This window comes from Atheta coriaria, unplaced genomic scaffold, assembly GCF_025399875.1.
Source record: "Atheta coriaria isolate IRGN ID8LTWV9N9 unplaced genomic scaffold, Caltech_Dcor_3.1 hic_scaffold_3_pilon, whole genome shotgun sequence".
Lineage (NCBI taxonomy): Eukaryota > Metazoa > Arthropoda > Insecta > Coleoptera > Staphylinidae > Dalotia > Dalotia coriaria.
Genome location: NW_027045445.1, coordinates 7458105 through 7479186, shown reverse-complemented (window position 1 = coordinate 7479186; position 21082 = coordinate 7458105). Strand labels below are relative to the sequence as shown.

Below are 21082 nucleotides of genomic sequence, written 5' to 3'. Positions count from 1 at the left end.
ATCATGCAGTTGTAATACTTGTATATTATTTTTGACTAGGAACGCTACTCCTCTCCCAAAATTATCGCGATCTTTTCTTATGATGTCGTAGTTTTTTATCTTAAGTATTTTGTCTGGGGATAATTTTGTCTCATTGATGGCTAGTATGTCGACATTGTATTTTTCGAGAAATATTCGGACTTCTCCAGTTTTGGCTATTAGCCCATTAGCATTCCATAAAAACATTTTTAAATTATTTATCTCCATTCGGGTTGAAAGTCATAAATATGTAGCGTTTTTCATTTTCGGTTTTAGCGTTTGATAGTTTTACATTTAGTTCTTTGATCTGCCTTAGCATTTTACTTACGTCAATCATAGAGTGAAGTTTGTCGAGTTCGGCCATTAATTCGCCGAATTCGTCGGCTCTGGTGTTGGTTTCTTGCCTGGTTTGTGTTTGCGGTAGAGGCACTTGTGGGCCTTGCCAGGCATGTGTCCTTGTTTGTTGCTTAGGGAGAGCCGATGCTGCTGTCCTCCTAGCTTCAGGTAGTATTGGAAAGTCTTCATTGCGTGCTGTGTAGGCTTCTCGTCGCACATGTTGAGGGTGGTCTTTTTTCGTTTTCTTGCGGCGTTTTTCAAGTGCTTGTAAGTACGCTGCACAATCTTTTGAGTTTGCGGGGTGGCCTTCTCCACAGTTTGCACATGTGGCAGCTATAGTCCGCGGTCTTTGGCACTCGTATGTAGGATGACACTCAGCACATTTGAGGCATCTATACGCCGCATTGCAATTTGACGTGGAATGTCCCCATTCCTGGCACCTTTAGCATTGCGCCATTTCCCTTTTATTGGAGTACTGGGCCCACCTCACTGTTGTACTACCAACAACTGGATGATGCTTCCTTAGATCTCCGAGTGTGTAGTGTCTATTAAATAATACTAAATAGACTGGCTCCTTGGTGTTTCTTAATTTGCTGACTTTGGAGGCATCCAGGTCATCTGTATTAATTAGGGCTAAAATTTCTTCCTCATTTTTCTCCGTATAGAAATTGTAAATTATTTTAGCAAATTTTCGATCTTCAGGAGATGTATATGTGCATTGAATAGTTGTTCTGCTAGGTGTGTATTTCACTCGGAAATTTCCAGCACCAACTAATTTTTCAATAAAGATTTCAAATCTTGTTGTGGACGTGGGTCTGGTGTGCACAACAAGCGGTTTTGGCTTAATCGGAGCTTTGGTTATTTTTCTAGGATTTTCCAGTACTTCTGGTTCCTCCATTTCCTGATCATTATCAGAATTTTTCTCTTCATGTTGGATGTCTGCAGCTAGCGCATCATAACGATTTCTTGTGCTAACCGTTACTACCTGTCTTGGTGGTAGTAATTCGTTGAGTAATTTAGCATTGTTCCTACTCGAGTTCTCGGATGACGAGGCGATTTCGTTGCTCGATTTCAGTCTCTTGGAGGCGATATCATCCTCTTCTATAGCATCCCTAGCGACTTTCAGGAGCCGTTGGTTGGGAATTGCCATGGTTTGGCTTGCCAGCCGAAGGCTACACTTTTTCGTTAAGGTTTTTTCACTTTTGGCTTTTATTTTCACACTTGGGCGCGCACTCGCTGCTCTTAAACACGTCCGTACCACTTGAGGGTTCGAACGAGACTCCACTTTGAAACTGCGCAACGGATTTTTTTAAAATTGCGGACGTAGCGTTTTCGTAGCACGTCAAGTAATTCTAAGATGCGCATTGTTTTGTTTGCCATTGTGGCCATGTTCATCATGGCTGCAATCGGTGTCGAAGCAGGCTCTCCAAAGTGTAACCTCGTACCTGTCCGCTCAAATGATGGCCGCACCGGAAGTTGCTGCGTGGTTTGGGATAACGAACGCAAGCGTAATGCATGGTACTACAGTCCTCGTAGGTTACTAATCGATGTGCCGATGCGAGATTGTCCCGAAGGCTATGTACTGGACGTAAACAACAAGTGCCTTCCTATTTTCAGCGATTAAGGCTAAAAATCCCAGAGATTAAAAACAATCTTGACTATCATTGAGATATTTTATTTATTAAACTGCTCTCACTGCCCCTAAATTCCGCCACCCTCCTTACATTGAAACCATAATTCAATGCTTTCAATCAAAATTTTCGGCTGTGGTTTGTTCCAAAGCTGTATGATTGGTTGCAGAATACTAAAACTGGATCCAAGCAGCAAATATTAGTAACATTGCTTTATTACTCTCTAGTTATTCAAAGTTTGACAAAATATATACATCATTGATCATCATTGTTCCATCAGGCGCGTGAGAAACGTCAGTTAACGTGTCGTATCAAGTTAAAACCTTCAAAACATAATAAAAAATGAACAAATTAATTCACTCTGAGGGAATCGTGGTTACATTTACATGCAACTTTTACATTTTTAAATTTAGAGCAAGTTTGGTTGCCTACCTGCAAGAAAATACCTAACTTTAAAGTTGTTTCCTTTTTCTTGTAAATGTAACCACTCTTCCTCTTGCAAATTCTAAAATAAATCATCTTTCGACTCGTATTTCACCCCGACATTTTCTAGTGCGTTTAAATCATCCATCGTCATACTCATCTTACATATAAATAATAAATATCTCACAGATCAATGTTTTAAACTTTCTGCTCATGTTCACTAAGCGTGACGCTCGTAATACCTTTAACAATCATCTCCGCCACTTGCCAAGCAAGCTCCTCCTTCTTCTTGTCCTCTTCGAGATTCACAAACCGTTTAACCACACTGCGAATGGTCGACCTATTCTTCTTGTCCGGCTCCGGCTCGAAATCAGTCACAAATTGCCCTAAATCAGTGACGCGCCCGAAAGACAATCGATGATGTTTCTTCCTTCTCCACAACGCATCCGGATCATACAATTCCCTAGTGTCGATATTCATATCGGCCGCCGTTGCCTTTTCTCGTCTTTTGGGCACTTCCATTGCGAGAAACGCGCTATTTCCGTTAATGCTGCAACTTCTCTCACTTCCCGCATCCGAAGACCTCGTTCGACTCCCTCGGCCATAATACACGCCATAACCATTCGACTGCACTGCATTGATTAATTCTGATAAATATTTATAAAACAACTGTGAAGCTAGGAATGATTTCAAGTGGTGTTTATCCAGGAGTTGTTCGACTACTCGTAGTGGTAACGCAAAGCACTCATTGACCAATCCTTGCTCACCGCATATATTTTGTTCCACTGCGCAGCGCACTCTATCGCCCAATCCAAGCGGACATAACGCCTGCAGAGAAAAATACTTATCATACAAAATGACAGCGTCGTTCTGTGCCTCGATTGGGTCCAAAAACTCCTTCTGGTCTTTGAGTTGCTGCTGAAAATTAGTCGCTGCTAACCAAAACTCCAGCAAATATCTCCGGTTCTCTTGTTCGAGAAACTCCATGAAATAAAACAACGCTGTTTCGTTATAGAGAATATCTTCAAGCACAACATGACCACTTGTGAGTACATCAATCTGATGCTTGCAGAAATAATCACTTTGTACAAACGCATCGAAGAATTCCTTCTCCATTAGATTAAACATTTGTTCCTGGACTGTTTTGAAGCAATCCGCGTTGAGTATGCGTGATTCCTGGCTGCATATCTTCTCGATAATGTCATTGCGCACATCATCTGCGCATTGGATGCATTCAGGCGCTTCCAATGCGATGTACTTCTTGAAAATGCCGAGAGCGTCGTCGGTGAACTCCTGCGAGTATTTGTCCATGTCTAGGCTCAAACTCTTCTCACTTTTTTCGCTTTTATCATAAAGCGGTGTGGTGCATATGTTCGTAGTTGTCATGTTCATGTTGATGTTGGAATCGTCGTTGAGACTAGAGATATCCGCTGTAAGTGAATCATCGCAGTCGGTGCTCACTGAAAGACTGTCGTGTTCAACAACGCGGATTTGCGCAGGCGCGGTGGGTGAATTATTTGTTATGTTAGTTGAGGTTAGATCATGTGTGGTGGACTTTTGTTCTGTTTCAAAGTGGTCAATCGCCGCTTGGAAATTCTGAATGTCCAGCCAACAGCGAAGATAGGAGAGTGCATTGCGCGACTCCATAAATTGTACAAAGTAAGATAACGCTGATTTGTCATTGAGGACTTCACTCAACGTTTTGGATAATCGTGATTGTTCTCTATCTGGGACAAAATCTAAAAAAAATTAATTATTATCACTTAATAGGTATCATACATTGTTTCAGATTCAGATAAAAAATATGATTTTTTATGTTGATGACAAATAAATATTTACCAATGTCAAAAAGTCCTTCATCTTCAAACGAAGACAATTGCGTTGCTGGTAGCGGTGGAGATGTATCCCGAGATGGCGAATTATCGTCGACCGCAGATGGGAGATCGCCGAAAACCGTGTCGTCCTGCGCTTGTTGTTGCGAACCTGCGATGACCGACAAATGCGTTACATGTTTTCGAAACAAATGAATGTGTTGCATGGCGACGTATGTAACGATTCTCACCTTGTCTTTTGAAGAATTTTAACATTTTTCATTATAGCTCGGTGATGGTGTGTATTTGGGCAGGCGCTGCTAAATATTTGCGGTAATTGTGATAAACTGCGATGTTATCGTTCGGTGCGCTCGGTAATTGTTGTTGTTGTGACCAATTTCACTAGACAGGACGTGCGTATGTGTCAGTGAACGGAGTTTGATAACCATAATGTCAACGCTGTCAAAATACTAAATGTGCAAAACGAAGTTACACGAGTTGTGTAGGTTTCATTTAGTTATTTCACGAAAAAATCCGAACCAAACAAATTAAAACAAAATTACATTAATAAAACAATAGAAATATAATTTCCAATACATATTAAAACTATTTTATATTTTTATTCGTTGATAAAGATTACCGAAAGAATAACTTTCACCATTCGTGAATGTTCGTGTTTTGTTCGTCTTTTGACATAACAGTTGACCTAGAAATATTGACAGTCACAAATGTCAAAGATTATCCTGTTACTCAGGGTTCGCATTCGTTCCGTTTGCAGTTCGCTGTGGTTCGCGGTGTAAATGATTAATTAGTAATATTTAGCGGTGTTAAATAATTCATCGGCGTGCAATATGGCACAGGACAACGGAGACGCTACCACGATGAAGACCAAAAAGCCGTCTGGTAAATATTACATCAGAAAAAGCAAATATATTCTGTTTTATTTTCTATCGAATTCTCGTGAATATGAATGCCAATCCTTTTATTGATTTTCATGCTTAATAATTAAGTATAAACCATCTGCCATGGTAAAATCAGTTTCTGCTGAGATAACATGGCAATGGGTAAGAATAAATTGAAATATTTTGATTTGTTTACAGATAATTTTGTAAATTTGTTGTAAACAAATAAAAATAAAAGATAATCACAGCTGTGGCTTAAGTAAAAATTATTTGAATTATTTATTTAATTACTTGGAAACGCGACTAGTTATACTATAATTTTTGTAAAAATAATTCAGAATAAAATTATAGAAGTTATAATTTTTAAATTTTAATAATTTTTTAAAAACTTTCAGATTCTGCCTTCAAACAGCAAAAACTCCCTGCCTGGCAGCCAATACTCACCGCAGGAACCGTACTGCCAGCATTCTTCGTCATTGGCATCGCCTTCATCCCAGTTGGAATTGCGCTCCTCTTCTTCTCCGACGAAGTAAAGGAAATAATAATCGACTACACGAATTGCAACAAAACCAAAATCGCCGCGGATGGGTTCGTCCGTGATTTGGAAATACCCTGCCACACCTACATGAAGGAACATGACGACGAATGCCTCTGTAACATCATGTTCAAACTAGACACGGATTTCAAGGGGAAAGTTTACATGTACTACGGGTTGAGTAACTATTACCAGAATCATCGCCGATATGTAAAATCACGCGATGATAACCAACTATTGGGCCGTTTGGATCAGTTCCCATCTTCGGATTGTCAACCATTCGCGTATGATGATCAAAAACGACCGATTGCGCCATGTGGCGCCATTGCCAACTCGTTATTTAGCGATGTATTATCAATAAAAAATCTTAATATAAAAGATCCGAAAACTGGAGAGCATCCACCAGTGCCACTGTTGAAAACTGGCATCGCCTGGGATTCTGATAAGAATATTAAGTTCCGCAACCCGCCGGGTAATTTACAGGAAGCTTTTCGGAACTTTTCGAAACCCAAGGCGTGGAAGAAGGAAATCTGGCAGTTGGATTTAGAAGATCAGAACAATAACGGGTTTCAGAATGAGGATCTTATTGTTTGGATGAGGACAGCTGCATTACCGACGTTCAGGAAGCTGTATAGACGCGTGGATCATTCGCAGCCGACGTATGCCGATGGGTTACTCAAAGGGGAATATGAATTAATCGTTGATTATCGTAAGTAAAATTAAATTTTTTAGTATAAAATTATTTTATTAATTTTTTCTTTGTAGAATATGATGTGAGCGCATTCGATGGTTCAAAACGCATGATTCTCAGCACAACTTCACTGCTAGGAGGGAAAAATCCATTCCTAGGAATTGCCTACATAGTTGTAGGCTGTGTGTGCTTACTTCTGGGCATCGCACTGCTGTTCATTCACATTAAATACGGCAAGAGGTGTGTCGACTTTGCGTTTGATCATAAAATCGAATAAACCGCACGCATTGCACCCAAAATTAAGTATCAAGTATTGTCACTAAAATCTTTTTGTTTTAGCACTAGTGAAATGATCAGTGTAAATCCGAGGACGCCGTATCAGTAAATAACCGAACCGGAACAAATGGCTTGACAGCGGTGGTGGTGGCGTTGAAAGTAAACTGGCTTGCCTATATTATACAATGCAAACACAACACACATATGCAACCACACATACACATAGGGAGTATTATATCATAAATTAACAGACAACACATTCCTAGATGTGACCAAAGTGGCCTTAGCAGAATATTTTAACTAATTAGTAACTACTACTGTGAGTGAGTGTTGTTTATGTGCATTCTGTGTCTATGTGTAAATAATGTGCCAATTGTGTATGCTTTTTCTGTTTGTTCTCTGTACTTAGCCGAATCCACCATGTTGATTAATTGTTTAATTACCTGTTAGATGTTTGAGCGGGCGACGTTTTAATTTATTTGTATGCATTTTTATTACTTGAACGATGTTATAGGCGTGTACGAGTTAATAAAGGCACGGATTTGTGTAACACACAATCGATAGTGTTTTCCTTTAAAAAATCAAAACAAATGCAGTAAACAACTTGTGACGCAACTCGAGTGGAAATTCAATAGGCTTACTTCGGGTAAGTTCGGAAACAGACATTTATATTGAATGCTGTCAAAAAAAAATGACATAAATTCGTTAAATAAATGTTTTTACGCAAAAAAATATTGTAATACCGCTAAAATCTATTAATATTCAGTATTTAAACTTATTATTTATTTATATAAATGAATTTATTGTTAATTTAATCAATTTTGCATGAATTGTAAGTTTTCACACAATACTTTGTATGTAGAATATTGTGACCCGAACACACACGATCGTTCCTCATGCCACCTACGTCACGCGACCTTGGATTGACGATCGTTCGCAGGATTCGCTCGTGTGTAGCTCGTGTTTGTAAACAGCAACACGTTGGACTGTTTTGTGTGCGCTTTTACCTTGCTCGCGTTCGCGCTAACGAAGAACGCTAATCGTAATTTGCGTAAGACACCATAACAACAGTGCTACGACAGTTGTCATCGTTATTAATCGTTGTCGTGTGCCGAAAAACTTTAACAACTCGAGCGTGCGTCGATTGTTTTGAGAATCAACAAAGTCAACACGACTGCGAAAATGGAGTTTCAGGATATGATCGTGGTCGAAGAGAATACCGCAACTGTAAGTGTGAATATTCTTATTGTGTATGCATGGTAATATTAGTGTTTCTCTTTTCTTACGAAATATTAAAGAGTATTGTGTTTATTTGGGTAAAGAATGGCCGTGTGTCAGCAGGAACGGGGGCACAAGTTTGGGTAACGTGATTGCGTATGCGCATGCGTCGATCTCATTAACACCATTTTCATAATAAAATGATAACTGCACTTGATACACTTTAGATATGCTTTTAGATATTTAAACAATTATTATTTTTTATTTGTGTGTATTGTGTAACTGATTCATAGAGGATTAATGTTATTTTTATCTCGGTTGCTTTCATTGTTTATTTTCTCGAACAATACACAGCATGTGTCATTTGGGTTGCCTACGTTAAACATACCGACGAATGGATTCCGGCCGTCTCGCAGTCTCGCGAGTAAATATCGCGTCGCACACGCTTGCAAACTGCGCAATATTCCGCGCTCTCCGCCGGCGCGTCGCAATAAATGCGCGTTGCGTATCGCGTACTTACTCCCGATGCAATCACGCATTGCCCTCCTGCGCTCCTGCGAACATTAACATCCTGCGGGAGCCCGACGCGCTTGGCGACTTCAATTGCAACGACGCGACGATTTCTCGGTAAATATTCGATTCAACATATTCATATCAATAACAATCAGTAAATTTCATTAATATTACACTATTTAGCTTTTATCAATTTTTGTGTTAGTTGTTTGCTTCTGTGGGGTGAAAGCTCATAAACATCTAATCATGGTTTATTAATTTTTGCTATGCTGTTGTTTTTTATTTTTTTTTTGTTGATTTACGCCTTGTAAATTCGTGGTGCATTCGTTTCATTGGCGTCCGCCATCATAAAGAAGACATGTTGCAATTTACGTTGCATTCTGCTGCGCACATAGGAACAACAACGTGAGCAACAATTATGGTTGATCGATTGTTGTTCGGCGAGGACGTTGCTAATCGCGTGCGGTGTGCTGTTTCGTTGCATAACTGCATCTTGCGTTTTTGCGTTTTTATGGATGCCGGCGAGGCGCAATTTTAAGCCGGCTTCAAAAAAACCTTAAAATAATTTAATTTTTAGCTAATTTTTTTAATAATTTCAGGAAGGTGCTCATCGCAAGGAAAGCGGCAAGCGTGGACGCAAACCGGGCCGCAAGAGTGCAGAGAAAGTGGACATGAAAATCAAACTTGGTATGTAACACTCAATAATTTCCATCTAATCTCATAAATTAATTATTTTTGTTTATAGAGCGCAGCAGGCAAAGTGCCCGTGAGTGCCGAGCACGCAAAAAGTTGCGTTATCAATACCTGGAGGACCTAGTCAGCGACAGAGAGAAAGCCGTGTTTGCTCTTCGCCGAGAACTCGAAAAAGTAACTAAATCTTATAAATATATTACAATAAAATTAAAATAAATTAAATTTTCAGTATTATCAATGCTCTAAAGAGCTGGATGAAGGCGTGATACCCGAAGGCATCCACGAATTGCTCGAGAGCGATGTGGGCGCGCTTAAAAACAAATGATCCTGCTGCACATCAACTTAAACTTAAAAAGCGACTACATGTTTCAGTGCATATTAGGTTAATCTAATATTTAAAACAAAAGAAGTAAATATATTCTCTATGTTAATTGAAGCACATAATTCAATTCCTAGCAAACGAATGGGATCTTAACTTACATCACAGGCAAGTACACAAATAACATCTCTTATTTTTTGTACAATTCTTTATAAACTTATCCATTTCACTAATTAATATATATATATATATATTTATATATTATATATATAATTAACAACGTTTGATAGACTTCTCTATCGCTAATTCTTTCGTTCCTCGCTTGTCGGGCCTCCATTAATTTACGAATGGGTATGATAGGGTGAGTTCGAGTGTGAGGCGGGATTATTCATCAAACCAACGCAGCTGTTTGCGTGTTCGCCGGAAGTGGATCCACAACATTATCCAGCCGGCGATACTTCTTGATGCGCTTCCACTCGCCGTTGTTGTAGTTCATCTGGAAGTGCGTCTCCACCAGCATCGTCAGGTAGGTCTCATCCGGCTGCTGCACGTTCTCTTGATCTTCGCTCAGCTTGATCGTGACGATATTCCCGAGATGCGGGCATGGATTGTCTCGTGACCCGGCCATGAATCCCAGAATCAAGGCTTTTTCTGGACGCGTTACTTTGTTCGCCGTGCGGAACATATCCTGCGCCTCGAGCATTTGCTCTCTGGTGAGGGCTAAACCACGTCTTTGAAGGGAATTCGCGGTGGGTTGTGGTTGTATGCGGATTTGTGTGACCTGCTGGACGGGTTTCTGTGTGATGATGACCGGGGCAGGCGTAGCTGTCGGCGGGGTTTTCGCTGCGGGTTTGAGGACGGGCGTGAGCGGCGGTGGGTTGGTTTGTGATGGAGGTGGAGATTGTATCGTTGGTGTAGGTGTGGGTGTGACGACTGCGGTGGCAATAGGTGTTGTAGGGGTTGGGGTTGTGGGAGTCGTGGGCGTGGGTGTTGAACTTGCTGGTTGTGGCGTTGGAGGGAGATATGAAGGTGTTGTAAGACCTGCGGCGTAATCTGGCGTAGCGTTGTTTGTACTCGACGGGGATAACATCGCCGGTGAGGTTTCGGTCTTTTTCGCGGCGTTTTCTTCCTGTTCTTGTTGTCGTTTGCGTTTTTTCGCAGCTGCGTAGCCTAGGGGCTGATCAGCGATGTCTAAAAGTTTCACACCGCCTTCTTTCCTCCCAGCGGCTAATCGTGGAATAGGTGGACGATTTGTCGTTGAACCAAGCACACTGCTGCGAAAACTTGACCCTGGATGACGGCTGGGAATGCCTTTTAGTGGAGCTGTAAATAATAACATGTTAATAACTTTTTTCTCTTGAATATGAATACAAAACATACTTGTATCAGTCATTTTCCTAGGCATTCCTCGAGATCTAACTGGTATGACAGGCGCGGAGGCTTTTTTAAGATTCGACTGCGCATCTGTTGATTTTTGCAGTAAATCAGCACGTAATAATGCTGATTTCGGCTTCTTTTTCAGTGTGAAGTGTTTGGTGGGTTGCGGCTGTTGCCCAACCACTGAAGTCAATGCTTGTTTGTTTAAATAATGGCACTCCATGGGTAGCATCACACTTTCGGCTTGTTTACGCACCAATTGCCGTAAATCATTCACCAAATTTGTAAATATCGGTCGGACCTCATCCAGGTCTGAGATTTCCATGTTTAATGATCCTGTGGCTGGGTATGTCTTCAGAGCTTCTGCTATCATGGATACCCATAGCTCTGAGTCGCCCACGGCGACTTCCACGATTTGTTCCAGATCCAGTCGCCACTAAAATAAATATTACACGTGTAACTGCTGGAAATTGATGGTGATAATTCAACTTACTTCTTCTATGTTCTTTCGGGGTATGTGAAAGAAACTTAGCAGCAGTTTTAGTTTCACCTGCGTCTGTAGGTCAGGAAAGCACTCCTTTATGTTACGCAGCACCTCGCCGTTTAGCTGCGAACAGATAGATCCGCCTGTCCACGAATCGTTCGATGTGCCTAACTTGTTATGCAGCCACAGCGATGTATCGCTGTCACGCATGTTCGCCATCTTTGTAAATAACCAGCGGCCAAGCGGCCATGTTACGCGCGCATTCCGCCAGCTGTCAAACGTGTGTCATTGAAACCAAACAAAGCTATAAACACAAAACTTTATCAAACCTTAAAAAATATTAATTTCAAATTAAAAACTAAAAATAAAATACAAGAAGTAAATTCAAAAGATTAATTAGTTATATTGTCGAAACTCTAACGTAATTTTTGTAAGTGTCACCATTGAGCGACTGACAGTTTGTACGCTTACAAGTTGAAGGTCATTTCAAGGTCAAGCCAATCAGATTGAAAGTATTGCAACGTCCGTTAATTTTCGAACCGAAACAAAACATGTTTATTAAATTGATTGCATTCATTTCTCATTGTTAAAGTTTGATATCACTTGAAGACACAATGGAATCAGGCGATGGCAAACTCCCTGAAAATTTTTTGTAAGTTTACTTAAAGAATTTATTAAAAATCATAACATATTTTTTGCTTGCTAGCAATTTCCAAGAATATCTGCTGGAAATGAATAAAAAATATGAGGAACTTCGTGAAAAGCAACGCCGTGATAACGAAGCATTAAAAGCAAAAGAAAAACTAGCTGCTTTGGAAGAGGATGAAGTGGACACAGTCAATTCACCACAAGATTTACAAGATGATTCAGGTTATCTTGGTGATAAAACTTCCAACAATAAAGAGAATGAGAATAAATTCAACCATACTGCCAATAGTAAGATTAAAACAAGTATAGTTCCTTCTCTAAGTGTTACAAAACATAATCCCAAGAACAATGAGAGCACACAAGTTAGATTTGATGTACAAAAGAAAGAAAATTTTAATTTAGAAAGACAAAAATCACCAAAACTTACTGACACCAGTCAAAAAGGCAAACAATTGATTACATCAAAAAAATCACCAGTGGAGCAACTGCATTCACAAACTAAATCAACACAAAACCAAAATGAGTTTGTAACGCCATGTCGCCCGCTGCGACCACCAAAAGTCACATATTCTCTACCTATAATGTCATCTACAACGAATACGGACAGTACGCAAAAACAACAACAACGCATCATGTGCACGGTCGACATGCGATCACATGCGATGCTTCAAATGCCAATCAAGAAGCCATCAGCACGAAAACATCTACTTTCAACTTCCAGCTTGGCCTCTGTGCTTGAATTTGATGATAAATATGAAGTTGATGTGGAAAAACCGAAACCACTGTCCGAGCGGTTGATAAAAGACGTTTTTCAATGTATACGTGTGAAAGAAGTAGACTATATCGTGTTGAATGAGCTTGGCAAAGGTGGGAGTTCTGTGGTTTATCATTGTTATGATCCTGCGAGCAAAGCGGAATATGCTGTGAAGGTAGTGGACTTAAAATTAGATAGGAATGAAGCTAATGGGTTCATAAATGAGGTTAAGGCATTGAAACGACTGCAGGATTGTGATCGCATCATCAAACTACATGAGCAGTAAGTTTAAGTAGTTTTTATTTTAGGTTATGTTGGGTTTATTTCAATGTCAGTAGTTTTCCTTTGACGTGTATTAAAATTTTATCATTTTAGTTTTTTATCTTATCAGATTGAGATATCCGTAAAGCATAGGAAATGATTCACTTTAATTTTTCTATTTTTACTTGTCGCATTAATCTCCATTGGTATTTTTCACAGTGAAATTGTCAGCGGCGAAAATATTCTCTACATGGTGTTGGAAAAAGGTGGGCGTGACTTTGCGCAAATTCTCCGAGAACATAGTCGCAACGTCGCCCATCTGCCCGCCTTCATGGTGCACTTCTACTGGATGCAGATGCTTCACGCCGTCGGTCAGATGCATTCCAAGGGCGTGATCCATTCTGACCTGAAACCTGCGAATTTCATCGAAATACGCGAAAGATTGAAACTCATTGATTTTGGTATTTCTAGCTGCGTGCAATTGGATATGACCAGCGTGGTGAAAACTGTCGCGCTTGGCACTTTTGGTTATATTAGTCCGGAAGCACTCTGCGCGGATCGTGGATACGAAGGTTCGCCGGCGCAGCCAACGTACAAAGTGGGCTTCAAGTCGGATGTGTGGTCATTGGGAAGCATACTCTATCAATTGGTCTACAAACGCACGCCTTTCTCGCATATTCAACATAGTTCGGCGAAGTTGGCGGCCATTATGGATCCGGGTCATGTGATCAACTATCCGAAAGCCGATTGGGTGCCCGAAGGTGTGATTCGGTGTATAAAGGATTGCCTACAGTACAACGCACGCCGGAGACCGACCGTGGCGGATCTTATTAATGCGGAGAAGGTGTTTGTTTCGTAGTTTTTTCGTGGGACGCTCTGTATATAGATTTTAATCGCGCACTTTGCCACGACAGGCTTAAACACTAAAACGAAATTCCGGCTCGTGAACATGATTGATAAGATATCGCGATGTGTTTGTGGATAATGGCTCAAATGAATTTAATCTAGTGAGGCTGCTGGGACAATCGAGAATACTTAGCAATTTTAATAATAGTTCATACTGCGCGTTGCCTTCAGGACAACAATGCAGTACGATGAGGATGACGAACGACGTTCATTCTTGTAAGTTTTTTATTTATTCTGCATATTTTCTTTGTTTCTATTTGTATTTTTTAGACCAAGGGAGAAAAAATGGGATCAGTTTCCGGATTCGCCGCGAGAGGTCATTTCGGACTCCATGGTGGAGTCGGAGCTGTACAATGTCTCGTTGAAAATCCTTCATTTACTCGCTTTTGTTCTGACTTTTATCGTGGTGTTAGCATCGGCGACTGTATCCAAAGGTACGCTCCTCTTCATGACTTCGCAAGTTTCGCACAACCAGACCAAGCCCTATTGCAATGAAGATTTGGACCTCAATCGACAGTTTGTTGTCACACTTCCGGTAACCGAACGTGTTGCATGGATTTGGATGCTTTTTTATGCGTATTGCGTTCCACAAGTGGGCACATTCATCCGTTCTGTGCGCATTTGCATCTTTAAGAGTAGTACTGCGCCTAAATGGCAGGATTTTATGCTTGTCATGGTAACTGAGACATTTCCGGCGATAGGTAGCGCTATTTTAGTGTTTGATGTCTTACCACAATTGGATGTACTCAAGGGAGCCATGTTGCTTAACGGTTTTTGTTTTATTCCGGGTCTTATGAGTAAGTTTCCTACCATTACCATAATTTATATTATTTATTTATATTTAATTAATTATTTATTGGTTATCAGGTGTTATTATGGGTAAAAAGTGTGGATCAAGAACAGCACCACCTAAATTTATCTTGGATTGCATCTCGTTAGGATGCCAGGCAACGGCGCTTGTTGCATGGCCATTGGTTGAGGGTACAACAGACGCATGGCTAATTCCAGTCGCCATCTTGTGTATTACTGTCGGCTACTGGGAGAACTTTTACAAGTGGGGCGTCGAGGAAGATGAGATGCGTCCGGTGCGGGAGCATGACCTGCCGGAGAGTATATGGCTGACTGTGGCCAAGGAACGCATCGAATTCACCAACACCAGGTATTTCATCTACGCCTTTGTTTCGCTCTGGAAAATTCTCGTCTTTTTCATCACGATGGTGTTGTACTTCCTGATCAAAGAGGGCTCTGCTGACTTTCTTTTCGATTACTACACGCTAGCAATGGAATCACATCCAATTGCCATAAAAAAGGTGAGATTTACTTTTACTCGAAGCAATACGGGTTGTATAATTTATTTTAAATTGTTTTATTGTTTAGATTGCACCGGTAATAACAAGTCATCTGGCAAACATCGACGACGTCGTTGCGACTGGTCTCGGCACAACAATTGAATCCGAAAAATGGACGCCTGTTTATGTCTTTCTTATCAACGTCCTCTCGACGTACATATGTTACATTTTCGGTAAATTCGCCTGCAAGATTCTAATCCAAGGCTTCAGCTACGCGTTTCCTATTAATCTCACGATGCCGTTTTCGATTTCCATTCTCATTGCGATGTGCGGCGCGTTTGCGCACGATCCTTGCGCATACTCGGGCACCATCTCGCCATATTTGTTCTTTGACATTCCTGCTAACATGTACTACCTTCAACGATTCATCATTGATGAGTGGGCATGGATGTGGCTGTTGTGGATTATGTCACAGGCGTGGATAACTCGGCACATATGGATGCCATCTAGTGAACGGCTTGCACGTACCGAACGACTGTATATGCGCCCGATGTATGACCCTTTTCTTATCGATCAGGATATTGCGTTGAATCGACGCAGGGAAGTCTTCCGCGATGAGGATATACCAATACTGGATGAAGGAGATGGTGATGATGTTGCAGGACGTGATCGCAAACGTTCATACCTGGATGATTTTGATGGTGGACCGGATAAAACAACAAGGATTTTTGCTTGTGGAACCATGTGGCATGAGAATAAAGATGAAATGATGGCGTTTTTGAAGAGTATTCTACATTTGGATGCGGATCAATGCGCGAGAAAGATTGCCAGCGTGATGTTCAGCATTGAGAAAGATTACTACGAATTGGAGACGCATGTGTTCTTTGATGATGCTTTCGTGAGGTATGATGATTCCCCGGAGCCATATTTGAATGATTATGTCCAGATGTTGATTGCTACCATGGATGAAGCACGTCGAGATGTGCATGAAGTGGAGGTGCAATGGCCAGGCCCTGTGAAGATTTGCACACCGTATGGAGGAAGACTAATTTGGCAATTACCAGGCGGTAGTAAATTCGTCGTTCATCTAAAAGATAAGAAAAAGATCCGCGCTAAGAAACGGTGGTCCCAGGTGATGTACATGTACTATCTTTTGGGTCATCGACTTATGAACGGCAGCTTCACCAGTTACGAGAAGCACATTCGATCCGAGAATACCTTTCTTCTTGCGCTTGACGGCGACATTGATTTCCAACCGAATGCTGTGCTCCTTCTGGTCGATTTGATGAAGAAGAGTAAATCCGTGGGCGCTGCTTGTGGACGCATTCATCCGATTGGTTCCGGACCAATGGTTTGGTATCAAGTATTCGAGTATGCAATCGGTCATTGGCTGCAGAAGGCTACCGAGCACGTGATTGGCTGTGTATTGTGTAGTCCCGGTTGTTTTTCACTCTTCAGGGGCAGTGCTTTGATGGAGGATAATGTAATGAAGAGATACACAACTGAGTCTTCCGAGGCACTCCATTTTGTACAGTACGATCAGGGTGAGGATAGATGGTTGTGCACGCTTTTATTGCAAAGAGGTTTTCGTGTTGAATACTCGGCAGCATCGGATGCCTACACGCATGCACCGGAGGGTTTCAATGAATTTTACAACCAACGCAGGCGGTGGATGCCTTCCACTACGGCAAACATCTTTGATTTGCTAACTGATTACAAGTACATCACGCATACGAATGATAACATTTCAATGCTTTATATTTGCTATCAGGGGGTAATGATGATTGGTACTGTGTTGGGTCCTGGTACTATATTCCTTATGTTGGTGGGTGCTTTCGTCGCAGCGTTCCAGATGGACCAGTGGACTAGTTTTATGTGGAATGCCATACCCATTTTGTTTTTTATGACCATTTGTAAACTCTTCAGTCAGGCGAACATTCAGGTAATAATTTCATAACCTATTTTATCAACTATTTTGATTTTATTAAAAAAAAAACATGCGATTTTTAGTTATTCTTTGCTGGTTTACTGAGCGCAATCTATGGTTTGGTAATGATGGCTGTACTGGTCGGTGTGCTGATGCAGATTCAACAGGACGGTATCATGTCCCCATCATCACTTTTCTTCTTCTTTATTGCTGGAGAGTTTATCGTCACCGCACTTATGCATCCCAAAGAAGTCGGCTGTTTGATGTATGGCGTCATCTACTACGTTACAGTCCCCAGCATGTACCTCCTCCTGGTCATCTACTCCATCTTCAACATGAACGTTATTTCCTGGGGTACGCGAGAGACAGTTATTGTCACCAAGAAAGAACAAGAGGAAACAGCAGCCAAAGCAGCAGCAGCGCCAAAAACCGCCGCAGGACGAGTTCTGAATCTTTTAGGCGCCAATGGTCAAGACAACGGCGGCGCAATTTCCTTCTCAGTTTCCAACCTTTTCAAATGCTTGCTGTGTACGGTTCCCAAAACGGCGGAGGAAGAACGCTTGATTCAAGTGCAAGCTAGTTTGGAAGCAATTCAGGTACGGTTAGGAATGATCGAAAAGAAGGCAGACCTGGAAATCACAGAAGAGCCAAAGGCGTTCGGTGGTGCTGCTTCAGCACCTCCCGAAGTAGATGAATCAGTCAACAGTGTAACCGCTGAAGAATACGAGGAATTGAATTGGTGGATGGACGAAGGCGATCGAATCAAGAAATGCGAGACTGGGACACTTCCAGAGGACGAGAAAACCTTTTGGAAGGAGCTGGTTGAGAAATACCTTAAGCCAGATGTGCTATCAGATGCCTCAAAGGAAAAGCAGCAGATCAAGAAGGATTTGGAAGATTTAAGAGATAAATCAGTGGCGGCCTTTTTCATGATCAACGCATTGTTTGTACTGGTGGTGTTTTTGCTCACCTTGAAGAAAGATATATTGCATATTAATTGGCCTTTCAATGTCAAAACCAACTTCACTTACAATGGGGACACACTGGACATCGTCATGCAGAAGGAGTACCTGGAGCTGGAGCCAATCGGTTTCGTTTTCCTCATCTTTTTCGGTATACTCATGGTCGTTCAATTTCTCGCTATGTTCCAACATCGGTTTGAGACAATGTGTCAAATTCTTGCCAACATGGAGTTCAATATCAGATTTTTCCAGAACACAGTAAGTACTAATACTACTCACTTAGTTTTATTTTTTACTAGCTGTTGCCCGCGACTTCGTTCCGGCAGTGTTTAATAAAAATGTAATTCGTTTTTACTCTCTTGTTCTAGACATACTCGTAGTAAGAATCAATTCTATCAATAAGATTAGCAATTATAATTTAAAGAATTTAATTATATAAAGTTTTGTCAATAATGCACTTCAGCGCGCCATCTCGAATTCAACTATTTAACTATAACTATGATTGAATCTCAATGTCAAATTATATTCTATTGAAAAGAGCTGTTTTGAGGATTTTCCCGGCAATTATTCGAATTTTTCTCACCTTTTAAACCTTCCCTAGACCTCCACGAATAATTCAAGACCAAGATAAGATAAATCCGTTCAGCCGTTCTCGAGTTTTAGCGAAACTAACGAACAGCAATTCATTTTATATATATAGATTTAATTTATTTTTTATTATAGACGGAAGCCATTGTAGATGATAAGAAGATAAAGAAAGGACAGCGGTGGATCGATGAAGTCAAAGAAATGCAGCGCCTGAAAGCAGATGATGATGATGAGCCAGAAGATTTGCGGAGAACAACTCGAGGACGGCGCAAAACCGTGATGGAAAACGAGCGGATTCAAAAGAGGAATCGTAATGCCAAAACCACGCTATTGGAATCATTCAATGCCAGGTATGAGCGATTGGCGAACCCAACGAAGAATGAAAGCGGCGCCAACGTGCGCAAGAGAGGAAAAGGTGGTATTGGTGTTGAGGCTATGGTAGCACGCAGGACGCAGTTAATACCAAAAGGGATGGATCCGCGTAAATCTGTGTATCGGCCGCAGTCCATTAACAATCCAGGCGACGGTATTGACAATCCGGCGTTTGTTTCCTCAGAGGAGTTTGTTAAAAACTTTATTTCTCCTTAATTTTGCATGAGATTGTTTCTCAATTATTTATCCATGTCTATATCCATGTCATATTAGTATTAAGTGAAAGATTAATTATTAACTTATAACTACCTAATGCAATACAAATTTTTAAATATTCCTGCACCGCGAATTAGTTTTGAATAAAACCGTGCGATGGAGCTTCGTTTCTGAATCAGATGGGAGTAGAAACAAGCAATGATCAACAAGTTGGTGCAAGTTGTGATCAACTGTGATTAAAATATAAGAAACAATGAGTGAAGAACTGTTAGAACTTGTAAAAGCACACACAAACTGTGCCCAAACACCTAATTTACCTACTCATGCAAATGCTAACATTCTGGCTGTACAAATTGCTGGTTTGATTACGAGGAATCTTCAGGACAAACAGAAACTCAACACATTTATTGTAACCACGCAAATTCAAATAATTTCAGCAGTTTGTATTAATAAGGTAAATGTTTTAGAATTATATTCGCAATTTGAGCCATCAACACAACAGGAAACAATGCGTTAATGTAGACAATGTGTCTGTGTATTTGAATCACCTTCCAATTGCTACAACTGATCAAGAAGATGAAGATCTACATTTACCAAAAGCAGACATTAATCAGGAAATTAATAGCTTCTACAGACAACGAGCCCAGAAACAAACTGAAGTGAATAAAATAAAAGGTACCATTTTATATTGAGTAATTTTATTCTTATCTTCGATGTGTTGCTTACAGAATATATAAATATTCAGACCCAACAATCTTTACCATCAGATTTTGACTATAATGTGATAATAAGTGATACAAATACAAATGTATTTGAATTGAATTTAAATAATGATATCAATTCACCAATTTTGGATTCATGTAATGATAAGCAGAGGGAATCAGCAGTGAAATTGGCAATGTCAGTTTGTAATTTACCCAGCCATGAAAACCTAGCTAAAACTACTGTTAATAACTTAGTTGCTAAACTTTCCAAATACGAGGAGCTATTAATATGTGAGAGGGAGTTTTTGAAGTGGTTATTAACTGAGAGGCACTTAGAAACAAGAAGGTTGGTTGAACTGTTTCCATTTTTATTGGAAGAACATCTGATCGACATTGCAATCAAACATTTACAAGGAAAGCTAGAAGGCAGAGATTATCAGCAATTGGACTGGGTTCAAAAAGATGTTGAAATCAAGAACCAAGGAATGGATATCATACACAGTTTATTCGTTATGGCCAAATACGATTTAAACTTGTTGGATGTTTTGAAGAATATTATCCAGTAAAGAAATTCGACTGCTGAGGTAATTATTTTCCTAATTTCCTATTTGCTCTAATCCGATGCAGATCTACTTGCAGAATCCGATAACAATTTAAATATTCTATTTATTACAGAAGCTGTTGATAAGGCCATCCCTACTGCCCCTGGAAGTGTCCCAAAATTGGCTGATTTGGTAAACGAGTAATAACACCGACATTTTAAGGGTGTTTTTGTCTGAAAACCCCCATTTTTATATCTACTTGTATTAACTTTCAGCAATGAATATGTATTATGCGTTTTTTTTTAATAAAGAATATTTTTTATTACAATTATTTGTTATTTCTATATATCCTATGATCCCAATAAATTTTCTTGATTTATTTCACATTTATTTTGAAAAGTGCATGCTAGTGCCATCTATCAATTAGAAACTACAACAACCAAAAGTTTTGAGCTTCGGTCCGTCGCCACCAGAGGCAGCACATTACTAGTTACCACCAAAACTTTATCAGCCTCCTCAACTTTCTGCGATCCTAATATTCAATCTTTATTTTGTCGACTCTGAGAGGCAAAATGACACAAAATTTGGACTCGAAACAGTCGAAACTCAGGTTTTGGTATTCGGAACGCAGAAAGGGTGAGGAGGCGGTAACTAGTAATGGCGGGTAAAATGAATGTTTAAAAATC

The 21082-nt window shown here is 40.4% G+C and overlaps 7 protein-coding genes across 8 annotated transcripts; 5 read left to right on the top strand and 2 right to left on the bottom strand.

Moving 5' to 3' along the window:
* Positions 1-2182: 2182 nt before the first annotated feature.
* On the bottom strand, positions 2183-4666 carry pkaap (A-kinase anchoring protein pkaap). Its single transcript, XM_065299873.1, has 3 exons — positions 4471-4666; positions 4248-4391; positions 2183-4147 (listed from the first exon to the last, which is right to left on the bottom strand). Exons 1-3 carry the CDS (start codon positions 4493-4495, stop codon positions 2607-2609), a joined length of 1710 nt encoding a protein of 569 aa, XP_065155945.1. The 5' UTR covers positions 4496-4666; the 3' UTR covers positions 2183-2606.
* A 274-nt stretch (positions 4667-4940) lies between these two features.
* On the top strand, positions 4941-7180 carry Cdc50 (cell cycle control protein 50A). The gene is made up of 4 exons (XM_065300030.1): positions 4941-5122; positions 5517-6365; positions 6422-6587; positions 6687-7180. Exons 1-4 carry the CDS (start codon positions 5071-5073, stop codon positions 6730-6732), a joined length of 1113 nt encoding a protein of 370 aa, XP_065156102.1. The 5' UTR covers positions 4941-5070; the 3' UTR covers positions 6733-7180.
* Positions 7181-7561: 381 nt separating this feature from the next.
* Positions 7562-9483, top strand: REPTOR-BP (REPTOR-binding partner). The gene is made up of 4 exons (XM_065300032.1): positions 7562-7850; positions 8954-9041; positions 9100-9221; positions 9277-9483. The coding sequence occupies exons 1-4, from the start codon at positions 7806-7808 to the stop codon at positions 9370-9372; spliced, it is 351 nt and encodes a 116-aa protein (XP_065156104.1). The 5' UTR covers positions 7562-7805; the 3' UTR covers positions 9373-9483.
* LOC135789946 (negative elongation factor A-like) lies at positions 9442-11512 on the bottom strand. The gene is made up of 3 exons (XM_065300029.1): positions 11237-11512; positions 10747-11179; positions 9442-10689 (listed from the first exon to the last, which is right to left on the bottom strand). Exons 1-3 carry the CDS (start codon positions 11444-11446, stop codon positions 9758-9760), a joined length of 1575 nt encoding a protein of 524 aa, XP_065156101.1. The 5' UTR covers positions 11447-11512; the 3' UTR covers positions 9442-9757.
* Positions 11513-11732: 220 nt separating this feature from the next.
* Mps1 (Monopolar spindle 1) lies at positions 11733-13913 on the top strand. 2 transcript variants are annotated; one of them, XM_065300028.1, is made up of 4 exons: positions 11733-11879; positions 11934-12911; positions 13110-13734; positions 13805-13913. In XM_065300028.1, exons 1-4 carry the CDS (start codon positions 11842-11844, stop codon positions 13808-13810), a joined length of 1647 nt encoding a protein of 548 aa, XP_065156100.1. In that variant the 5' UTR covers positions 11733-11841; the 3' UTR covers positions 13811-13913. The 2 variants fall into 2 exon arrangements, with proteins under 2 accessions (XP_065156100.1, XP_065156099.1); XM_065300027.1 differs by lacking the exon at positions 13805-13913 and having other exon boundaries at positions 13110-13749.
* Positions 13870-19247, top strand: LOC135789944 (chitin synthase chs-2-like). The gene is made up of 6 exons (XM_065300026.1): positions 13870-14012; positions 14067-14593; positions 14664-15106; positions 15174-17027; positions 17096-18232; positions 18698-19247. The coding sequence occupies exons 1-6, from the start codon at positions 13975-13977 to the stop codon at positions 19148-19150; spliced, it is 4452 nt and encodes a 1483-aa protein (XP_065156098.1). The 5' UTR covers positions 13870-13974; the 3' UTR covers positions 19151-19247.
* Positions 19248-19261: 14 nt separating this feature from the next.
* LOC135789948 (uncharacterized) lies at positions 19262-20711 on the top strand. The gene is made up of 4 exons (XM_065300031.1): positions 19262-19559; positions 19618-19825; positions 19879-20438; positions 20530-20711. The coding sequence occupies exons 1-3, from the start codon at positions 19404-19406 to the stop codon at positions 20418-20420; spliced, it is 906 nt and encodes a 301-aa protein (XP_065156103.1). The 5' UTR covers positions 19262-19403; the 3' UTR covers positions 20421-20438; positions 20530-20711.
* The last annotated feature ends 371 nt before the right edge of the window (positions 20712-21082 follow it).